Source organism: Dermacentor andersoni, chromosome 10, assembly GCF_023375885.2.
Source record: "Dermacentor andersoni chromosome 10, qqDerAnde1_hic_scaffold, whole genome shotgun sequence".
Lineage (NCBI taxonomy): Eukaryota > Metazoa > Arthropoda > Arachnida > Ixodida > Ixodidae > Dermacentor > Dermacentor andersoni.
In genome coordinates, this window is record NC_092823.1 from 83560925 (window position 1) to 83576573 (window position 15649).

Here is a 15649-nt window from a genome sequence, read left to right on the forward strand (position 1 = left end):
CGGAATTGAGCAGGAATTTTAAATAAGAGGAGTCTTTATAAGTGCCTTTGCAAAGCCAAAAAAGGCCACTTTAAACACTCCCTAGACTGTTTATTAGCCCATAAACGGAAGACATAAAGCATGCACAATCTAGAACGTGTAACTACTTTGTTGTGCCTGTGTCAATGTGCATAACACACTCCTTCTATTCTTTCACATCAAAGAACCAGCCATGGTTAGCTAACTTGGCTCACAAACGAAGAAAAGTACGAGTTTTCACCCCAACTAGAGTCAAGAATCTTCTTCTGTTCAGAATGCACTTTGCGATAACAGACCCCCTAAGGAAGGCATCACCCAAAAGGTCTGTTTGTTATCTGTATTATCTCATTTGCTATCACCATTAAAGGGTGCACGTGTGCTTGCCTCATCGTGTCGTAGCACCACTCGATGCGGTCCCTGTAAGGCCAAATGGTTGTGGCCAGCTGAAGCATGCTCTCAGCATATTTGCTCCTCGTCTCTATGTCTTCACAGTGGTCCCTCCAAACCTGGTCCCCATCTCCGTCTGAAATAAAATCACATATATTGGGTTGGAGTGTGTACACGTCTTGCCTAAACGGTTCTGCTCGTTGAAGCAACAATTCCAGTTGTAGCCAAAGTTCATACTCTACAGCGGCAGGTCTTATCCATAAAGTGTTAAAGAAAAAGTTACAGGTGTGACATCGTGTCGTGAAGCCATAGTACGAACTTTGACTGTCATTGGACTTCAGAATAGAACAAGGTCTGTTGTGCGGCTTCGCCGTGTAAATATAAGACAGCAATCGTGGTTTTGCTCAGAGCGATGTCTGAAACTGTAGAAACGCTCACTTGTCTGGTAATCGAGCCTTAGTTTTTCGTGAACGCTTCTGATCACGGCGACGAGTTCTTGATGCTCCTCACGAGTCATAGCGCAGTCTTCAGGCGTGATCTCCGATAACCGTTATAATTACGTCATATGAAGACTGCTGGCGAATGATCTGGCGAAGTTCGCAAGCAACATCTAACACAGGAAACAACAGAACTGGATGATGCGTAAGATTAACAATAAAACTGCCTCAAATCGCACAATACCACCAGCCACGGATGCAAAGAGACAGCCCTATGGAGACAGCATACGTGCAATCGTGCAACGTTGATGCTGTTACTATGGTTACTACAGCTGAATCGGCCGGCCCGAGTGCTTCAACTCGCAATTTCGTATACGCATGTTTACCATAAAAAAGCGCAGCCAAAGCTATCGACTCAATTTAATGAATAAATAAATTGAGTGATATAATCTTATATGCGAGACACTTCCGACACTGCGTATTGATTTTTGTCTTGTTTACGATCATGCGAAACTGTCGGTGTTCAAGCAACAGTTTCCTGCCGTCGCCGTTGGAGCACGGATCGGTGCAGAACGGCGGAGGCTGGCATTTACGAGTGGTATGGTAAGTTAATATTCCTTACCTCAATTAGTAGAAAGTACTTCGTCCCCCGCTGGGCGCGCGCGATACTCCATTCGCGAACTTGCTAGTAACTGGTTCATCGTCCGACGCCCGGCTGACCAAGCGCCGCCGTGTCGTGGAAGCTCACCACCGTTCCTTCACGAAAGTTTTGAAAACCTTCCCGAGCCGCGGTGGACTGTATCGTAGACCCTATCCGAAAGTAATTTGCCACTGCTCCTTTCTCACGATCAGGGCTCAAATAACGTCGTGGTAGGTGACGCCGTTTACGTCCTGTAACGTTCGTGTTCCGGGCATTTAAATAGTAGGCAGTTGTAGCGGGTTTCGGGCCACCCGAACGGTCGGCTCTTCGAGTGGTCGCGCGCCAGTGTTCCCCGATTCTTTAGAAAGGTGGACACGTGACGACTCTGCACGGCACCCCCGCGTTATGTGAGCGAGGTTCCTGCCGAAAGAAAGAAAACAAAAGGACCCAGGAAACGCCGCAAGTGTGATTCATGACTGGTGGTCGTGTGGCAACCGCGATTGAACCTCTGTGCGCACACGCATACCATCTCATCCTGGTCTCTCCTTGGCAGACAGCAATAGAGAGAAACCATTCCATTTTTGCGCCGCGGTCTTGCTTGGGACTTCGCAGTCTTTCCGCTGGCTGTGTAGTTGGTGGGGACCTAATTACATCTTTTGTGAAAAAAAAAAGGTGGGGGGGGGGGAGGGTATGTTCGTGCGATTCGGAGGTCGGCGCGCGCGAAGGGGGGGGGGGGGGGTTACGTAAAGAAGCGCGGTGGCCTCCCGTCCGCCCCCTCGCCTAATCGTGGTCTGCTTGACGGCGGAGAAAGAGAACTCAAAAGTATGTGGGTTAGACGACGGCGCGCCCCTGCATTCTCTGTCGTCTACGCTTGTGTCGTCTTGTTGTTTTTGACTCGACGCCTGCTGGACGCACGCGCGCTTTCACGTGTCTCGTCGTCGGGAAGTGACGGCTAAAGAAAAACAAACAAAAAAAATGCTCGAGTCGGTGGCAGGGCGACCGTGAGGGCATGCACGTTCCTTGCACCCGCCTTCTGTGGGACCCCCTCCCACTCCGCCGTCGCGTCAGCTGGTCGGTGTTGTTTACGCCCACGGTGTTTGGCTGGCGTCGACAGGACGCGTCAGAATTTGCGACGGAAGCGGCCCGCCGAAGGGGGCCCGCATTGGATGGCCCCCGGTGCTTCGAGTTTGGCGGTCGCGTTGCTTGGGGGGGAGTCTAGGATCCTTGCGGTCAAGTGAGAACACGTGGGAAGTAGTATTCTCTAAGCAGGAAAGGAGTGCATCGCGCTATTGCTGAAGTCAACACTGGCAAAAAAAGAGACGGCACACCACGAGCATGAATTAACCTTGGCTATCTCCAGCTGCTCTTGCATTGTTTTCAACCAAGGCCTGGCTAGTGATCTACTGTGAACCATTGTGTGCCAGATTTGCATCACTGGGGTGCAGCAATACAACCAAGGCGCTGGCAGCCGTTGTGGGAGTTCTTGTGTAAGAACCTCTGTTGTGATCATCTTAGCAGGGCAGTTCCTCCGCGAGTGTGGGTGAAGAGAGTGCGATCTCTCCAGAGGCAGTGGCAGCTTTGGGATTTACACAGCTTGTAGTGTGAAAGGAAACGCTTAATCTGCATTCAAACAGCGATCCCTGTGAACAGGCAAGTCCAAACCTTCCTCGGTACTTTTTGATTTGCTGTTTTGGTGCTGGAAAATGCCCCTGATGAAACTTCATTTACTTCAGCACAGAAATGAGCAAAATATTTTGCTTCAAATGCAAACATCCTGTTCCTTTTCATACCACAACCTGCGTTTATTCCTTAACGACTTCAGAAAATCCCGGACTTACTCGTGCTGTGATATCGGTGAAATTTTGCGCCAGCATTGCCTTTTGTTTGAAGTTGGAAGTTTTGTCAAAGGTTTCCTGACGTTATTATAAAAGTTGACAGATCTTTGTTGTATCGCCATCAGTTTTTGTGGCTCAGGTTGTTTGACACAATGCTTAACATTTACTTGCCACATTGGTCGAGAAAAAAAAAAAAAAAACATTCTTCATCTGCTCCTGTATTGGTGTTGGCATCGCGTCCCGCAGTGACTTAGGTCAGCATACTCGTTCGTGAGTACGCTCACTCGCACTCACCCCACACTCATTTCACAGGTGTGGTATAGAGCGTTGGGGAGTGACTAAAGGTGTAAGTGGACCTGGGTGTGAATGGGAGTGAGCGCTGATTAATGAAAGTACTGAGTAAAGTCGGTGCACGTGAGTGAGTACCACAAGCGTGTGTGGGTATGGGATAGTGTGACTGAAAGTGACTCTGAATGCGAGTGTGCGTCTACAAGTGTTACATGATTATGAGTGGCTACATAGCCTGTAAAAGTATTGGTCAGCCAGTGTGAGTAAGCATCCGGTGATTCTTTCAAAGTATGTCAACGGAAGTGAATCTCTGAGGCTATGCTTCGCCATGCTCCATATGCTGGGATTAGCGAGGTGGCATCATCAGCACTATGTATTGGACATAACTCACAAGACAAAGGCAACAACATTGAATATTTTTTATTGACAAACCAGGCAAGTAACAGCGTCAAGTGTTATATTGAATGACGCAAGCCGTAAAGTGTGACCTCTATGCAAAACTTGAGCAATAAAAAAAAAAAAAAACAGTGGTATAGTAGCAAAATCATTTTTTTTTGTTTTCCTAGAAAGAAATGTTAGTCACTGTATTATTCATAGAGTCCTTTGTTTTCGGGCTTTATATATATAATTTTGTTAATTCAAGGGGTAAATTCAGGTGCTGTTTTTAGAGAGCAAAACCGCGAAGTAATTGGGGGCTCTGTTGCCTGGCAGCCCAAGGTTGTGTACTGTTTCGGTCTTTTTCACAAGCGATAGGCAAGAGCAGTGGCCTCCTTTTTGGACACAAACACTTCATTTAAAAAAGTGAGATAACTTACTGGAACATGTAATGTCAAAGAGAACTGCTTGCAAATCTCTGATGGACTCATCTCCACAAATCCTCATTTCCAGGCATTATTAATACATATAAAAGAAACCGCATGTAAGGAACAGCAAATAAAAATGGGTTTGGCGATGGCTTCTTTATTTTGGTCTTGGTGCTTCTTTAACAAAGGGAAAATGTACTAATAGTAGTACACATGGGCGGGCCTTGTAGGGGTTGCAATGCTTTTCTTTACGCTTACAAGCCCTTGTTGACATACAATATCACATGCATTGGGAGCATTTGTGTGCCTATGTTAGACCTGCTGGGACTTTCGTCCTTGTCTGCGGTACTGTTTCACTGGTTCCTAGTATATTCTCTTGCCACAGGATTAATGGGATACCAAATAGACGAACCAGTCATTCTTCTTTGAACGTAGTGTAGTTGGGTAAACATGCTGTGAACATCGCAGCTGCCATTTGCAAGGCAGAGCAACATGAACGCTGAATTAATTCACTTCCCAGTGCATTGCCGCTGTTTACATGTCTGCGACGCGTTGGAAATGCAATGTAAAGCACCGTTGTCGTATTCATGTCAACACGACTTTCTCTTTCGCTCGTCTTTGGGAGGTGCTGAATATATTATTATTGTATGTTATATAGGCGAGTTGTCGCTCGAGTGTTAAGCGAAAATGAGGCGTGTACCATATTCATATATTATTAATACGACATATTTTGACCACTCAAGAAAGTTGGGCAGCATTCATTGGTCTTCTAATACCTGGGTTTATTATTATCCTGTGGGAAAGAGCAAACCTGGGGGAGGAATTGGGTTTAACCTGATTGTGGTAAAACTTGTCCAGGGTGCAGAAATCCAGAATTCTCAAGTTTTACCCATAAACGAAGGACCTTTATTGTGCACCATATGTATAGTGTTCTTTACTGTGGCTTCAAATTTGGCAAACTACCACAGTCTTGATAACCTAAAGATATGGTAGCAAATGTACCACAGGCAACGAAACAACGAGAAATGTAGGGACGACTGGAGTGATGCGATTTTTCACCCCCCATCTTTTTGTTAGTTTGCCTTGTATATTTAATCGGCACATGTTTTCAATAGACCTTCAGTTTTGAAAGACATTGCTTGTGTCATTCCTGCCTTTTTCATCTTTGTACGCTGTAAATTATGGAACTATGTTTTGCAGAGCAGGGGCACTGAAGGCAGATGAGGTGTAGTTTTGCGGGTGGGACTGTTGGGTATTTAGGTTGACTCTGAGTGTAGTGGAAATATAATTGTCTGTTTAGAGAAGATTACCCTTAACCTGTGCTCAATGCGTGGAGTATAGAACGTAAAGGGGAAACTAAATGGAAAAATAATTTGAGCTGTATTAATTAATTTATATATTTATTTCAAGAGTACTGCCAGCCTCTGATTAGAGGCCTTAAGTAGGAGTGTTTACATACGTGACGAACAATGCATTGAGTACAAGGCGTGAAGCGTGAGCAAAATGAAATTGCACTGAATTTGAAGATATTTGAGAAATTTGAACAGCGTGTCATTTGCCAAAACATAGCATTTAGCGCTAACAAGGTGAAACCATTCCAGAAGAAACTTTCAGGGAAATTGTTTGGTACAGCGAACTGGTGTTTGTATCGGGTCACGCATAGCCCCCGTCCTTAGCAACATTCTTCTGGCTAAGGTAGATAGAGCCATACAACAGAAATCAGGTGGGCTAATTTTATAAGTATGTAGGTATGTGGAGGACTAGTGTTGTCTTCTGAACCTAACGAGCAATGTACCGTCATCAACGTGCTCAAACGTTTTAAAGAGTGCAGCCCTGGTCTTAATTTTACAGTACAAATACCTGGAGGTGGAAAGATCCAGTTCCTAGACCTGTCTTTGCATTTTCGCCCCAAACATGTATGTTGGGCATACCTTCCTAGGGCAAAAAAAGCCTTGCTAGATTACTCATCTGGCCACTCCAAAATCATTAAGAACGGGATAGTCACTTCCTGTCTTAAAGCAGCCATCCCCAAGTGTTGCTCACATGCAATCGATGAAAGTGTCGCGTCCCAGTTGGAAAGGCTGAAAGGGGGTGGGTACCCTATGCATGTAATCGTGGAAGCTTGTGGGAGACTGGCAAGGTGGATCAAGGCAGGGTTGCGGCCCAAACTCCAGGAAACAGACCGTCGAAATGTTGCTGTTATACCATATGAGGTCTGTTAGAAAAGTATCCGACCTTATTTATTTTTGTGAACACCTGATGGATATGAAACAAGCGTGCTTGCATCAGCCGACCTTGAACCTTTGTGTGCATGCGCGAATTTTTTCTCGCCTGCCAATAGCGTCAGTCGCTGGGATGCAGCGTTTGAGTGAGGTAGTGCGCAGTGCTCTCGTTGTTTTTTTTATTGCAAGGAAAATGGCGGAGCGACTGGAGCGGCACTAATGCATAAGATTTTGCCAGAAACTGGGCGACAGCCAAGTGGAAACCATTTGGAAGATTCAGACAGCTTTCGTTGATGATGCTATGAGCAGCACACAGATTAAGGAGTGGCACAACTGGTTTAAAGACGGCTGCACATCGGTGGAGAGCGAGCCATGCTCCGGTCGGCCTTCAACATGCCCAAATTACCAGGCCATTGCTGAAGTGAACACTGTGGTGATGCGGGACCGTCGTGTGACTATCTGAGAAATTGTGGAAGAGGTGGGCATCAGCACTTTTTCTGCACATTCCATTATGACCGAAGATTTGGCCACGAAGAAAGTTGCGGCGAAATTTATGCCGAAGGTGCTCACGGTGGATCAAAAGCAACTTTGTGTTGAAGTCTCACAGGACATGCTGGATTCCACAGTGACCCCGACTTCATGAACACCATTATCACTGGTGACGAGCCTTGGGTGTATGGTTATGACCCGGAAACCAAATCCCAGTCGTCACAGTGGAAGCATTCCACGTCACCGAGACCAAAGAAGGCCCACCAAGTGCGCAGCAACGTCAACGTGATGCTGACTGATTTCTTTAACTCCCGTGGTGTGGTACACTACTAGTACGCACCACAGGGTCAAACAATCACCAAAGAGTACTACAGGGATGTCTTCCGTCGCCTACGTGATGCTAGGTGGCGCAAGACACTGGAGTTGGGGTCAACGGGAAATTGGTGCATCCGTCACGACAATGCTCCTGCACATTCCTCGCACTTGATTCAGACTTTTTTGGCGAAAAACCAGACTCCTGTTGTTCAACAGGCTCCTTACTCTCCTGATGTGGCCCTCTGCGACTTCTGGCTGTTTCCCAAAATCAAGCAGCCATTGAAAGGAGCGCGATTTCAGTCAAGAGAGGACATGGCTGCAACGACAGTTAAGCTAAACTCCATTCCGAAAGTGGCCTTCTCGGAATGCTTCCAACAATGGCAGCACCGCTGGGAGAAGCGTGTGGAGTCCCAAGGGTCCCACTACATTGAAGGTGATTAGGTTTGCAACGCTCCAGTTATGCCAGTTCTTTTTCTTCGGCCAAAGGTCGGATTCTTTTCTAACAGACCTCGTATGTGCGCAAATTTGCACATGGCCTTAAGAATGTAGCAGGACGTGACAACATTCCCATAGTGTTTTCCGCCCCTTGGAAGCTGTCAGCAATCTGTTTGCAGGTGTACAGGCAGACGGAAGAAGACGGCAGAAAGAAAAAAAGAAAGCAAATGTGTGCAGTGTCAAGGACACAGCCCCATTCGTTCCTTGTGCCAGGGGAGTTGTCTACCAGGTGCAGTTATCCTGTGGCGCATTGTACATCGGCCAAACCGGACGATACAATAAAGAAGGATTAGGAGAGCACCGAAGATTACTTGGGGGAGATTCCCTTGATAACCTCCCAAAACACTGCTGCACATGTGGCAAAAACGATAAGAAAAAGATGTTGTGCAAAGCGCTCTTCGACAAAACAATTCTATTCAGGCACGGGGATCAACTCGCGTGAGAGCTTATGGAAGCCCTCCATATGCATATCAGCTGAGATAAGTGAGTCAGACTTCCGTCCACTTCTCTGATAGGGAGTTTCGGTTCTTGGCCAACTCAATGAGGTACACAGGGTAACACGTGATGTTCAAAATGATATCGTTGTTTTGTTCTGTTTCGGTTTTCTATTTATTCATGTGTGTGTTTGGAATAAACTTCAGTTGCGAGTTAGCGCTCATCCCTATCTTTTCTCGGCATTGTCCTCCTGTCTCCGCGAAAATTTTTTCGGCATGCATCTTTGACAAGGGCTTGTCAACTGCATGTGGTAGCATTTCATGCCTTCCGTTTTCGTGGTCAGGGCCGATCACGTTGCTTTGTCACATGACTAGCTGGCGTATCAGTTGGTTCCACATGATAGGAAAACTGATCCTTGATGTGTGCTTTCTTTTTTTTAACATGAAGAGGTAAATAGAGATGCAGATGTAACAATGATGTAATGAAGCACAACTATGGACTGTTCTATAGCAGAGGAATGATTCTTGGCATCAAAAAAATATGATGGGTAACATACAAAAACAGTCCCACAAACCAGACACAACCTTGTTTTAGAGATGGCAATCATAGGCAGCCTGAGCTGTTCGAAGAGGAGTATTAGTGAAATTGTGTCGGAGCGATAGCATATGCTAGTTGTAGCTCTCTTGTTTTTCACACTCCCTATTCACTTATCTCTGAGAGACGGCAGTGAATGCGCTATCCGGCACTGCCCTCTCTTACACCCATATTTTATCATCAGCTGTTATCTGCTTTCCCTTGAATAGCTGCGGATGCTCCTTTGTATTCACTAGTAGGCCTGAACTTTCAGGCATTCCTTGGCTCACCGAGTATGGGAAAACGTGTCCCCTTGAATCTAGCCGACACTGCATTAGAGGGACATAACAAGGAATGTGTTAAGCTTCATTGTTAAACTTATTGCATACTGAAAGGTTCACTCTTACTGTGACTAAGGGCTAAGCTATAAAGTATGCAGAAGTGACAGGTGCTGTAGTGTTGGCCTTAATGTTCTATCGGCCTGAGTCCGTTTTATTGTTAACTAATAAGGATTTTATATCATTCTGGTGGTGCCAAAGGCTCGACAACAGCAGTTCTGAGTAGTCTTTCTGTGTAGAAGTGGCTGAATCATGAGGAAATGTACTTTGAAAATTGTGACATCTCGGTAATGTACTGTCACACAGGTTAGGCCGTGAATTTGAAGGTGTGAAGTTTGGCCTCCATCCTTATTCTAGAAGCGTACCTTTTCCTGCCAAGTACATAAAGGGATACTTTTGCAAGAGCACTTGTCCAGTTTAAACAGATGCACAGTTTTACTCATTAGTGTCCCTTTGGCAGTTGTATCACTACTGGGGATGTGCGAATACGTATTTGAAGTTTTGAATACGAGTTGAATAGTCTTTGCTATTCAGTTCGTATTCATTTTAAGAATTTACTTTGGCAAAGTTGTAGAATATTTGTTTCAATTGAAATATAAGGGATAACAACACTGATTAACAATCTACAGCCAGATGCCAGCAGAGATTGTTCCAAATGCTACCGAGCTGCGGTTGTTGTGGAGAAGCACTAGCTCTTGAGTAAACGTGTGGAGTTCTGTTCAGTAGTTTCTAGTTGGTCAGTATGCATGCCTTTCTTCAGTCCACAAATTTGTGCTCTTTATTTGGGCAAATCAATTTATTACACGGACAGTCTCATCATGTTTGCATCCCTTTAAAGCAATGTTTAGTGCTGTAGTATTACCTTTTGCTTTTTCAGTATCTGATGACGCACAGTTCTTGCATTTCATTACTGCCATTGTCATGGGGCGTCGTATACGATCATCTTTCAATCCTTTTTTAATGAATTAAAGAAGTAAAAAACCATTTCTTATTTTCATGAAAGCTGCACTGCCCTGTCCAAGTTCGTTTTACCTCGTAATGTCAACTAGAATATTGCGTACCCCCATTTGCTTATCTAATCCGCGCTACTTTCTTCCTTTCTCTTAATATTACGCCTATGATTAATCACTTAATCGCTCATTTCATGGTCTTTAACTTCTTCTTGTGGATATTTGCTCTTAAATGCAGTGGTCCTCAGCTTGGATTTCATGGATGCCATAGAGCTTGATACATTATTGCGTTACGCGACCATGTCAGGCAACTGCGCATTGAAGCCTTGAAGCAAATGAGCGCCCATGAAAAGTCATTCGCTTTAGGCAACAAACCCAACTTTATTTGCCCATTGTGAATCACTTCAAGCCCAGTCTTCCTGTGAATACTTTGTCAAATTTAGCAGTGCCTTACGTGCTATGGAGATGCACTTCGCGAAAATACATGGACGTGTGTTTTGGGTATGTTGCATCACAAGTAAAACTCAACTTGGCAACTCTTGGATACTTGGGAATCTTTCCTGCATAGAAATGCTCCAAATGGATCTGTGACGTCGCACTGATGCGAGTGCCGTAATCGGTGTGAGCAGCACAATGGCTTGAAACTGGAAGGTCGGCCTTTGTTTTCTCTCTAGTAACCAGCTTATGTTTCATGAATAGAAATGCAGGTAGAGTTCTAGAAGAATATTGTATACCATGCACCAATAGAATGTTTTGTTTTAGGACTTCTCCTCCGAGTTCCAGTGGTGTAGCAGTTGCTTTGGCTATGTTTAACAATACTTAGTTTTCTCCGAAGCTTTTAGGCTGGCAGTGTGAAGCATCATTTGGCTAGCCCTGTGGGTGTTTTACGACGTCTGCTTGTATGTACGAAGAGGAAGGGTGCAACGATTGTGTCATTGACCTTTCACGTTGCTGCTGCTTTCCTGGCAATGCACTTCTTGTCTTTCTGCCAACATTGGCACAGGTTCAACAAAGGGCATCTTGGAATTGCAAGCTTTTCTTTATCGCCCTCTTCCTGCTTTAACGTTTCCTTTGGACGTTTTGTTTGTGCGGGCATGTAGATTTGTGATGCAACCCATTTGCATGTGCGAAATGTACTATTTTCACCGTTAGCTGGCTGTATTTCTTGCTAGATGATCGAGCCAATGGAAGCAAGTTACAGATGTTCCTTCTTTTTGGGAGTGGTGAACATTTTGTGTGGATGGATTTCAGTTTTCCCGCTGGCAGGTCATCTCTGCAACATGCTTTTGGCAATTGCTAGAGAGTTCATGACAAAATGCACAAACTGGATCAGAATTCGGCGACTACACAGACCATGCGCCGACTGAAATGTTTGACAAGCACACAATTTATAGGAAGTGTCAGTGATAACGCATTACAAAGAAGCAGAAACAAAAAATTCAATGAGGAGGTATGAGTTAAAAGAATAACAGGAGCTAGATCTAGTACTCATGCACAGACAATGCGGAACGTGGGCATCATGACGGCTGTTGTGGTATCTCAATTGGTAGAGCATTACACATGTACTGCAAAGGAAGTGGGCTTGGCCCCAGCTGTGGCAAGTTGTCTTTCTGCATCCATCTCCATATCTATGCGTATCTATATTGTTCGTTTTCAATTCCCTTTTTCTTATTGGTTATACATTTGAATTTTAAAAATAGACGTGTATTTTACCTCAGTCTATCCGTGGTTTGATTACCTGTAGGCTTCGTGTAATAGGAAGCTACGTATCTTTGGTGATCGCTTTGCTCGGACGTCTGTCTGCATGAGCGTTAAGGTGGTCTCAAAGGCATGCATGGTTTGCATCTCTCTAGCTTGTTAGAAGTGTCACAGTCCCCTGTTTTTTCCTTTCACTCAGGTTCTATATGTAAACAGACATAAGTGAACCTTCCTTGTTGTCAGATACGTGGACAAGGAAAAGTGGCAATTTATGCGACATTTACTAAAATCGGGACTGTTATCGTGCAATGTGGCTGATTGGACTAAATGTTGCTGTATATTTTCTCTGATGGATGAGTGTTAGAGACAGACACATATACAAGAAGGTATGAGCACTAGCACTTGAAAAAATTGATTTAGTAACACCCAACATAACACCCAAAACCTTGGGCACTGCTGCGTGTTTCTGCTATTTGTACTTTCTTGTGTTTTGTGACTTCAGCGCTTGCTAAACATTTCGTCTGTCTAGTGAAGATTCAGTTAGCCTTCGTTGTGAGCGCATTTCCCCAGTTTTTTATTACACATAGGTTTTATGGAATTTATATAATCTCTTTTAGGCTAACCTTACCCTTTACAGCCACGGCACATTAAGATCACAGAACCCATCAGTCCATTGCGAACTCATTAACACTAGCATGGCACTCTTTGGACACACCTGGCCCTTGCGCCAATAAACATCAAATATTCATTCATTCACTCTTCCCCAGTTCTATTCCAATTCGGGATTTATGTCACGGTCCAAGTGCCAACCAGCCCAGTTACCTGCTTTACTGCTGATGTGCGTCTGATAATCTTGCTATCTGTTAATCTACTATCTGATAAACTGCTTTTCTTGGACCTATGTTTTTTGTCCATCGCTTTCAGTGGTGTCTGCACATTTGCATTATGCCGATCACATCTCACTGGAACAGTGCATGGGCTGTCAATGGCTTGACCGAACGTCACACACAGAATGTGTGCCATCCTTGAAATTAATCTGTCGAGATGAGGGCACTTGGTGTCTGAAAGGATGGGAAACGTGATGCAAGGTTGTTCTTTTTCTCCAGAATTCAGCCGGGCTGAAGGGGAAGCAGAGTACAAGCATACTTTTTTGTTTTCTGCTCAACTTACCACTGCTCCATGGCTCCAGTTTTAATACCACTGCGAGAGGTGCTTGTTCCTCAGTGGTATTAGGATGATCATAATGGTGATGGTATTCTAGTTGAGATGAGACTGCAATGAAATTTCACTGTGGCTTAATTGTTTGTAAATGATTGACGAACATAGGTATAAATAGTTATTGAATATAACTTGTTACTGTTATATTGCATTCAACTTTGCTACAAGAGAGCTTTGGCTGTATGTAGTATCGAAGCAATCTTGGCTTGCTGCAGGGCGAATAATTGTCTCCTTTCCTTGTTAGCAACATTTAAACAGCACATCAGCAGACAACACGTATGCCTGGTTGCTAGCGAACGAGGTTCAGATTCCAGGCAATGGCCTCTGAGATTTTCAGCATGCTGCGGGCACCACCTAATCTCGGAGGACTTGCTGTGGAGTCGCCGAGAGATTTTATAAATTTTCGTATCGAAAACATCCAGCTTATTATGGTGCATTGAATTGTATTTCAGACGTTGAATTTTCTACTGAGGACAGTATATATCTGCGCTATCTGAAACTAAGCTTTTTACGTGGTCCAGGAATTTTGTTGCATTTGGCCTTCAAGTGGAAGAAATAGAGCTGGGAAGGCCATGTAATGCGATCTATAGATCTTATCCGTACAGAAAGTGTTGACATGAGGTTAGGAAATTTGTACGGATAAGATGGAATCAGCTGGCACAGTACAGTGGTAACTATAGATCACTGGGAGACAACTTCATCATGCTGTGAACATAGAACAGGCTGAAGGTGTTAATGAATGGTGATGAAATTTGGTTGTCTATGGCTGTAGCGAAGTGAAATACTTGATTCTCTCGGCAGAAAAAGCTTAAAAGTGGATTTTCCTCACTTAGGCCTCAGCACAGAACAGACGAAGGCACAGAGCTAAAATGCATCGCAGGTGCTGGTGCCAATTGTGTGCGTTTTAATGGTAAAAACGTACCTGCCAACTACCACAAATTTTCAGTAATGTTTACGAATTTGGGCTTGTTCTATGAAATGACGAATGTGGTGTCAAGTTTTACGAAAACGGCTTGCAAAGGTGTGAAAGCTTCGAAAAGATCAGGTGACGTAAGTTTGACAAACAAAAAAAAATATGCATGCAAGAAATTGTGACAGTACAGTTGCGTTCAATATGACCAGCAACATTGTGCCCATAGTCAAACGGCCCCCGAGACTGCATGGTGGCGGGGACATAAGAAAAAAAATTGAGAACGAAACAGTGTTCCAATTACTTGTACTAAACCAATTAAACATATATCAGTGCCGCCGTGAAATCTTGAAGCACTTTAGATCACAGCAACATTTTGCAGCTCGTATTGAATGCAACTGTACCTTCGCAGCCCTCCTGTCATAGTGCGAGACTCCATATACCGCAGGGGTACTTGCTTCGAGAAATCTGTTCAGGCAAGATCCTGCAGCACGTGAAATCAACAACAGTAATGTTGCTGAAAAGATTGCTGTGATCTAAAACCGTGTTTAACGTGTTGGTATCTGCTGTTCCATGCTTACCGTTGCTTGTGTGCTGCGTGTAAAGCTAAATGACCGTTAATAAAGTGCGCATGTATCCTACAAAAGGTGCATGCACAGGGCAGGCATTTAAAGTACAATGCAGGCCATTCCTTCTTCCTTCTTGTGTTTGCAGGATTTTTAGTAATGCTAAATTACACCGGCCAGGAGGTAAGAAGGAAGTTCAAAAATAGTCCAATGACTGATGCTAAGAGATTTCCCTCCTTGCTATTATAAAGGAATAGAGGAAAATCTTTTTGTGAGTGGAAGCGACTTACAGTATAGAAACAGACAAAGGAGGAATGACAGGCACACACAAATGTCTTTTTCTTCTAGGAAGCAAGTAATAGATACATCTTTTCAAGTCATAGTTTTAGAGAGAAGAATATGACAGAGTGCCTTGGTTCTTGGCTACAGATCAAGGACTCCTTTTTTTCTGATGAATGACTACTCTCAGGTCCTCGAATATATATTAAAGAGCCCACTTATATATCGTTTTAGATATCTTCATTAAGATGCCTGCCAACTCACCAGAATTTTCTGTAACGTTTATGCAATTGGGGTTGTTCTACGATGTTGCGAACGTTTCGTCAAGTTCTACAAAAAATAGATTCTGCTTGCAAAAATGTTTTAAGAGTATTAAAGAATTAGGTAAGCAAGATTGAAAAAGAAAAATATGCGTGCAAGAAAAAAATTGCTATGGTACCTGCGTTGCCCTTTTGGGGCGTACAAGGGGCTAAACAGAGGGCTGCTTGCTTTCAGTTTATTCAGATAACTTCATGAAGCAGGCTAAATTGGCAAAAGCAGAGTCGCAGCAAAAGTCATTCTAATCTTAAAGATGCAGTGTTGCGGTGGGCACACAAAGAAAAATGCGTGCATCGCCCTGCCCTCGGCCCCCTTCCTTTGTCATGTCCGTCAGTATATTTACCAAATTTAAGGTTCAGAAGCTGGAGGTATGTAGTTGATACTAAAGACCTGTGCTATTTTATTTCTCACATTAAAAATGGTTGTACTGCAATG

At 44.1% G+C, this 15649-nt stretch overlaps 2 protein-coding genes across 4 annotated transcripts in view; one reads left to right on the forward strand and one right to left on the reverse strand.

The window, feature by feature from the left end:
- Positions 1-1787, reverse strand: part of Samtor (S-adenosylmethionine sensor upstream of TORC1) — a 28653-nt gene extending 26866 nt beyond the window's left edge. Inside the window, exons 1-2 of one of the 2 annotated variants that reach the window (XM_055062483.2) lie at positions 1465-1787; positions 403-541 (exon numbers count right to left, since the gene is read on the reverse strand). In XM_055062483.2, the coding sequence (XP_054918458.2) occupies positions 403-470 (68 nt within the window). In that variant the 5' untranslated portion in view covers positions 471-541; positions 1465-1787. Of the gene's footprint in view, positions 1-402; positions 542-843; positions 1126-1464 lie in introns of those variants that run through there. The other variant, XM_050191426.3, reaches the window with a different exon arrangement.
- LOC126544188 (BTB/POZ domain-containing protein 10-like) overlaps positions 1366-15649 on the forward strand; it is a 189015-nt gene continuing 174731 nt past the window's right edge. The window contains exon 1 of one of the 2 annotated variants that reach the window (XM_050191425.3): positions 1366-1445. The gene's annotated coding sequence lies outside the window, so the exon portion shown is untranslated. Of the gene's footprint in view, positions 1446-2668; positions 2970-15649 lie in introns of those variants that run through there. The other variant, XM_055062480.2, reaches the window with a different exon arrangement.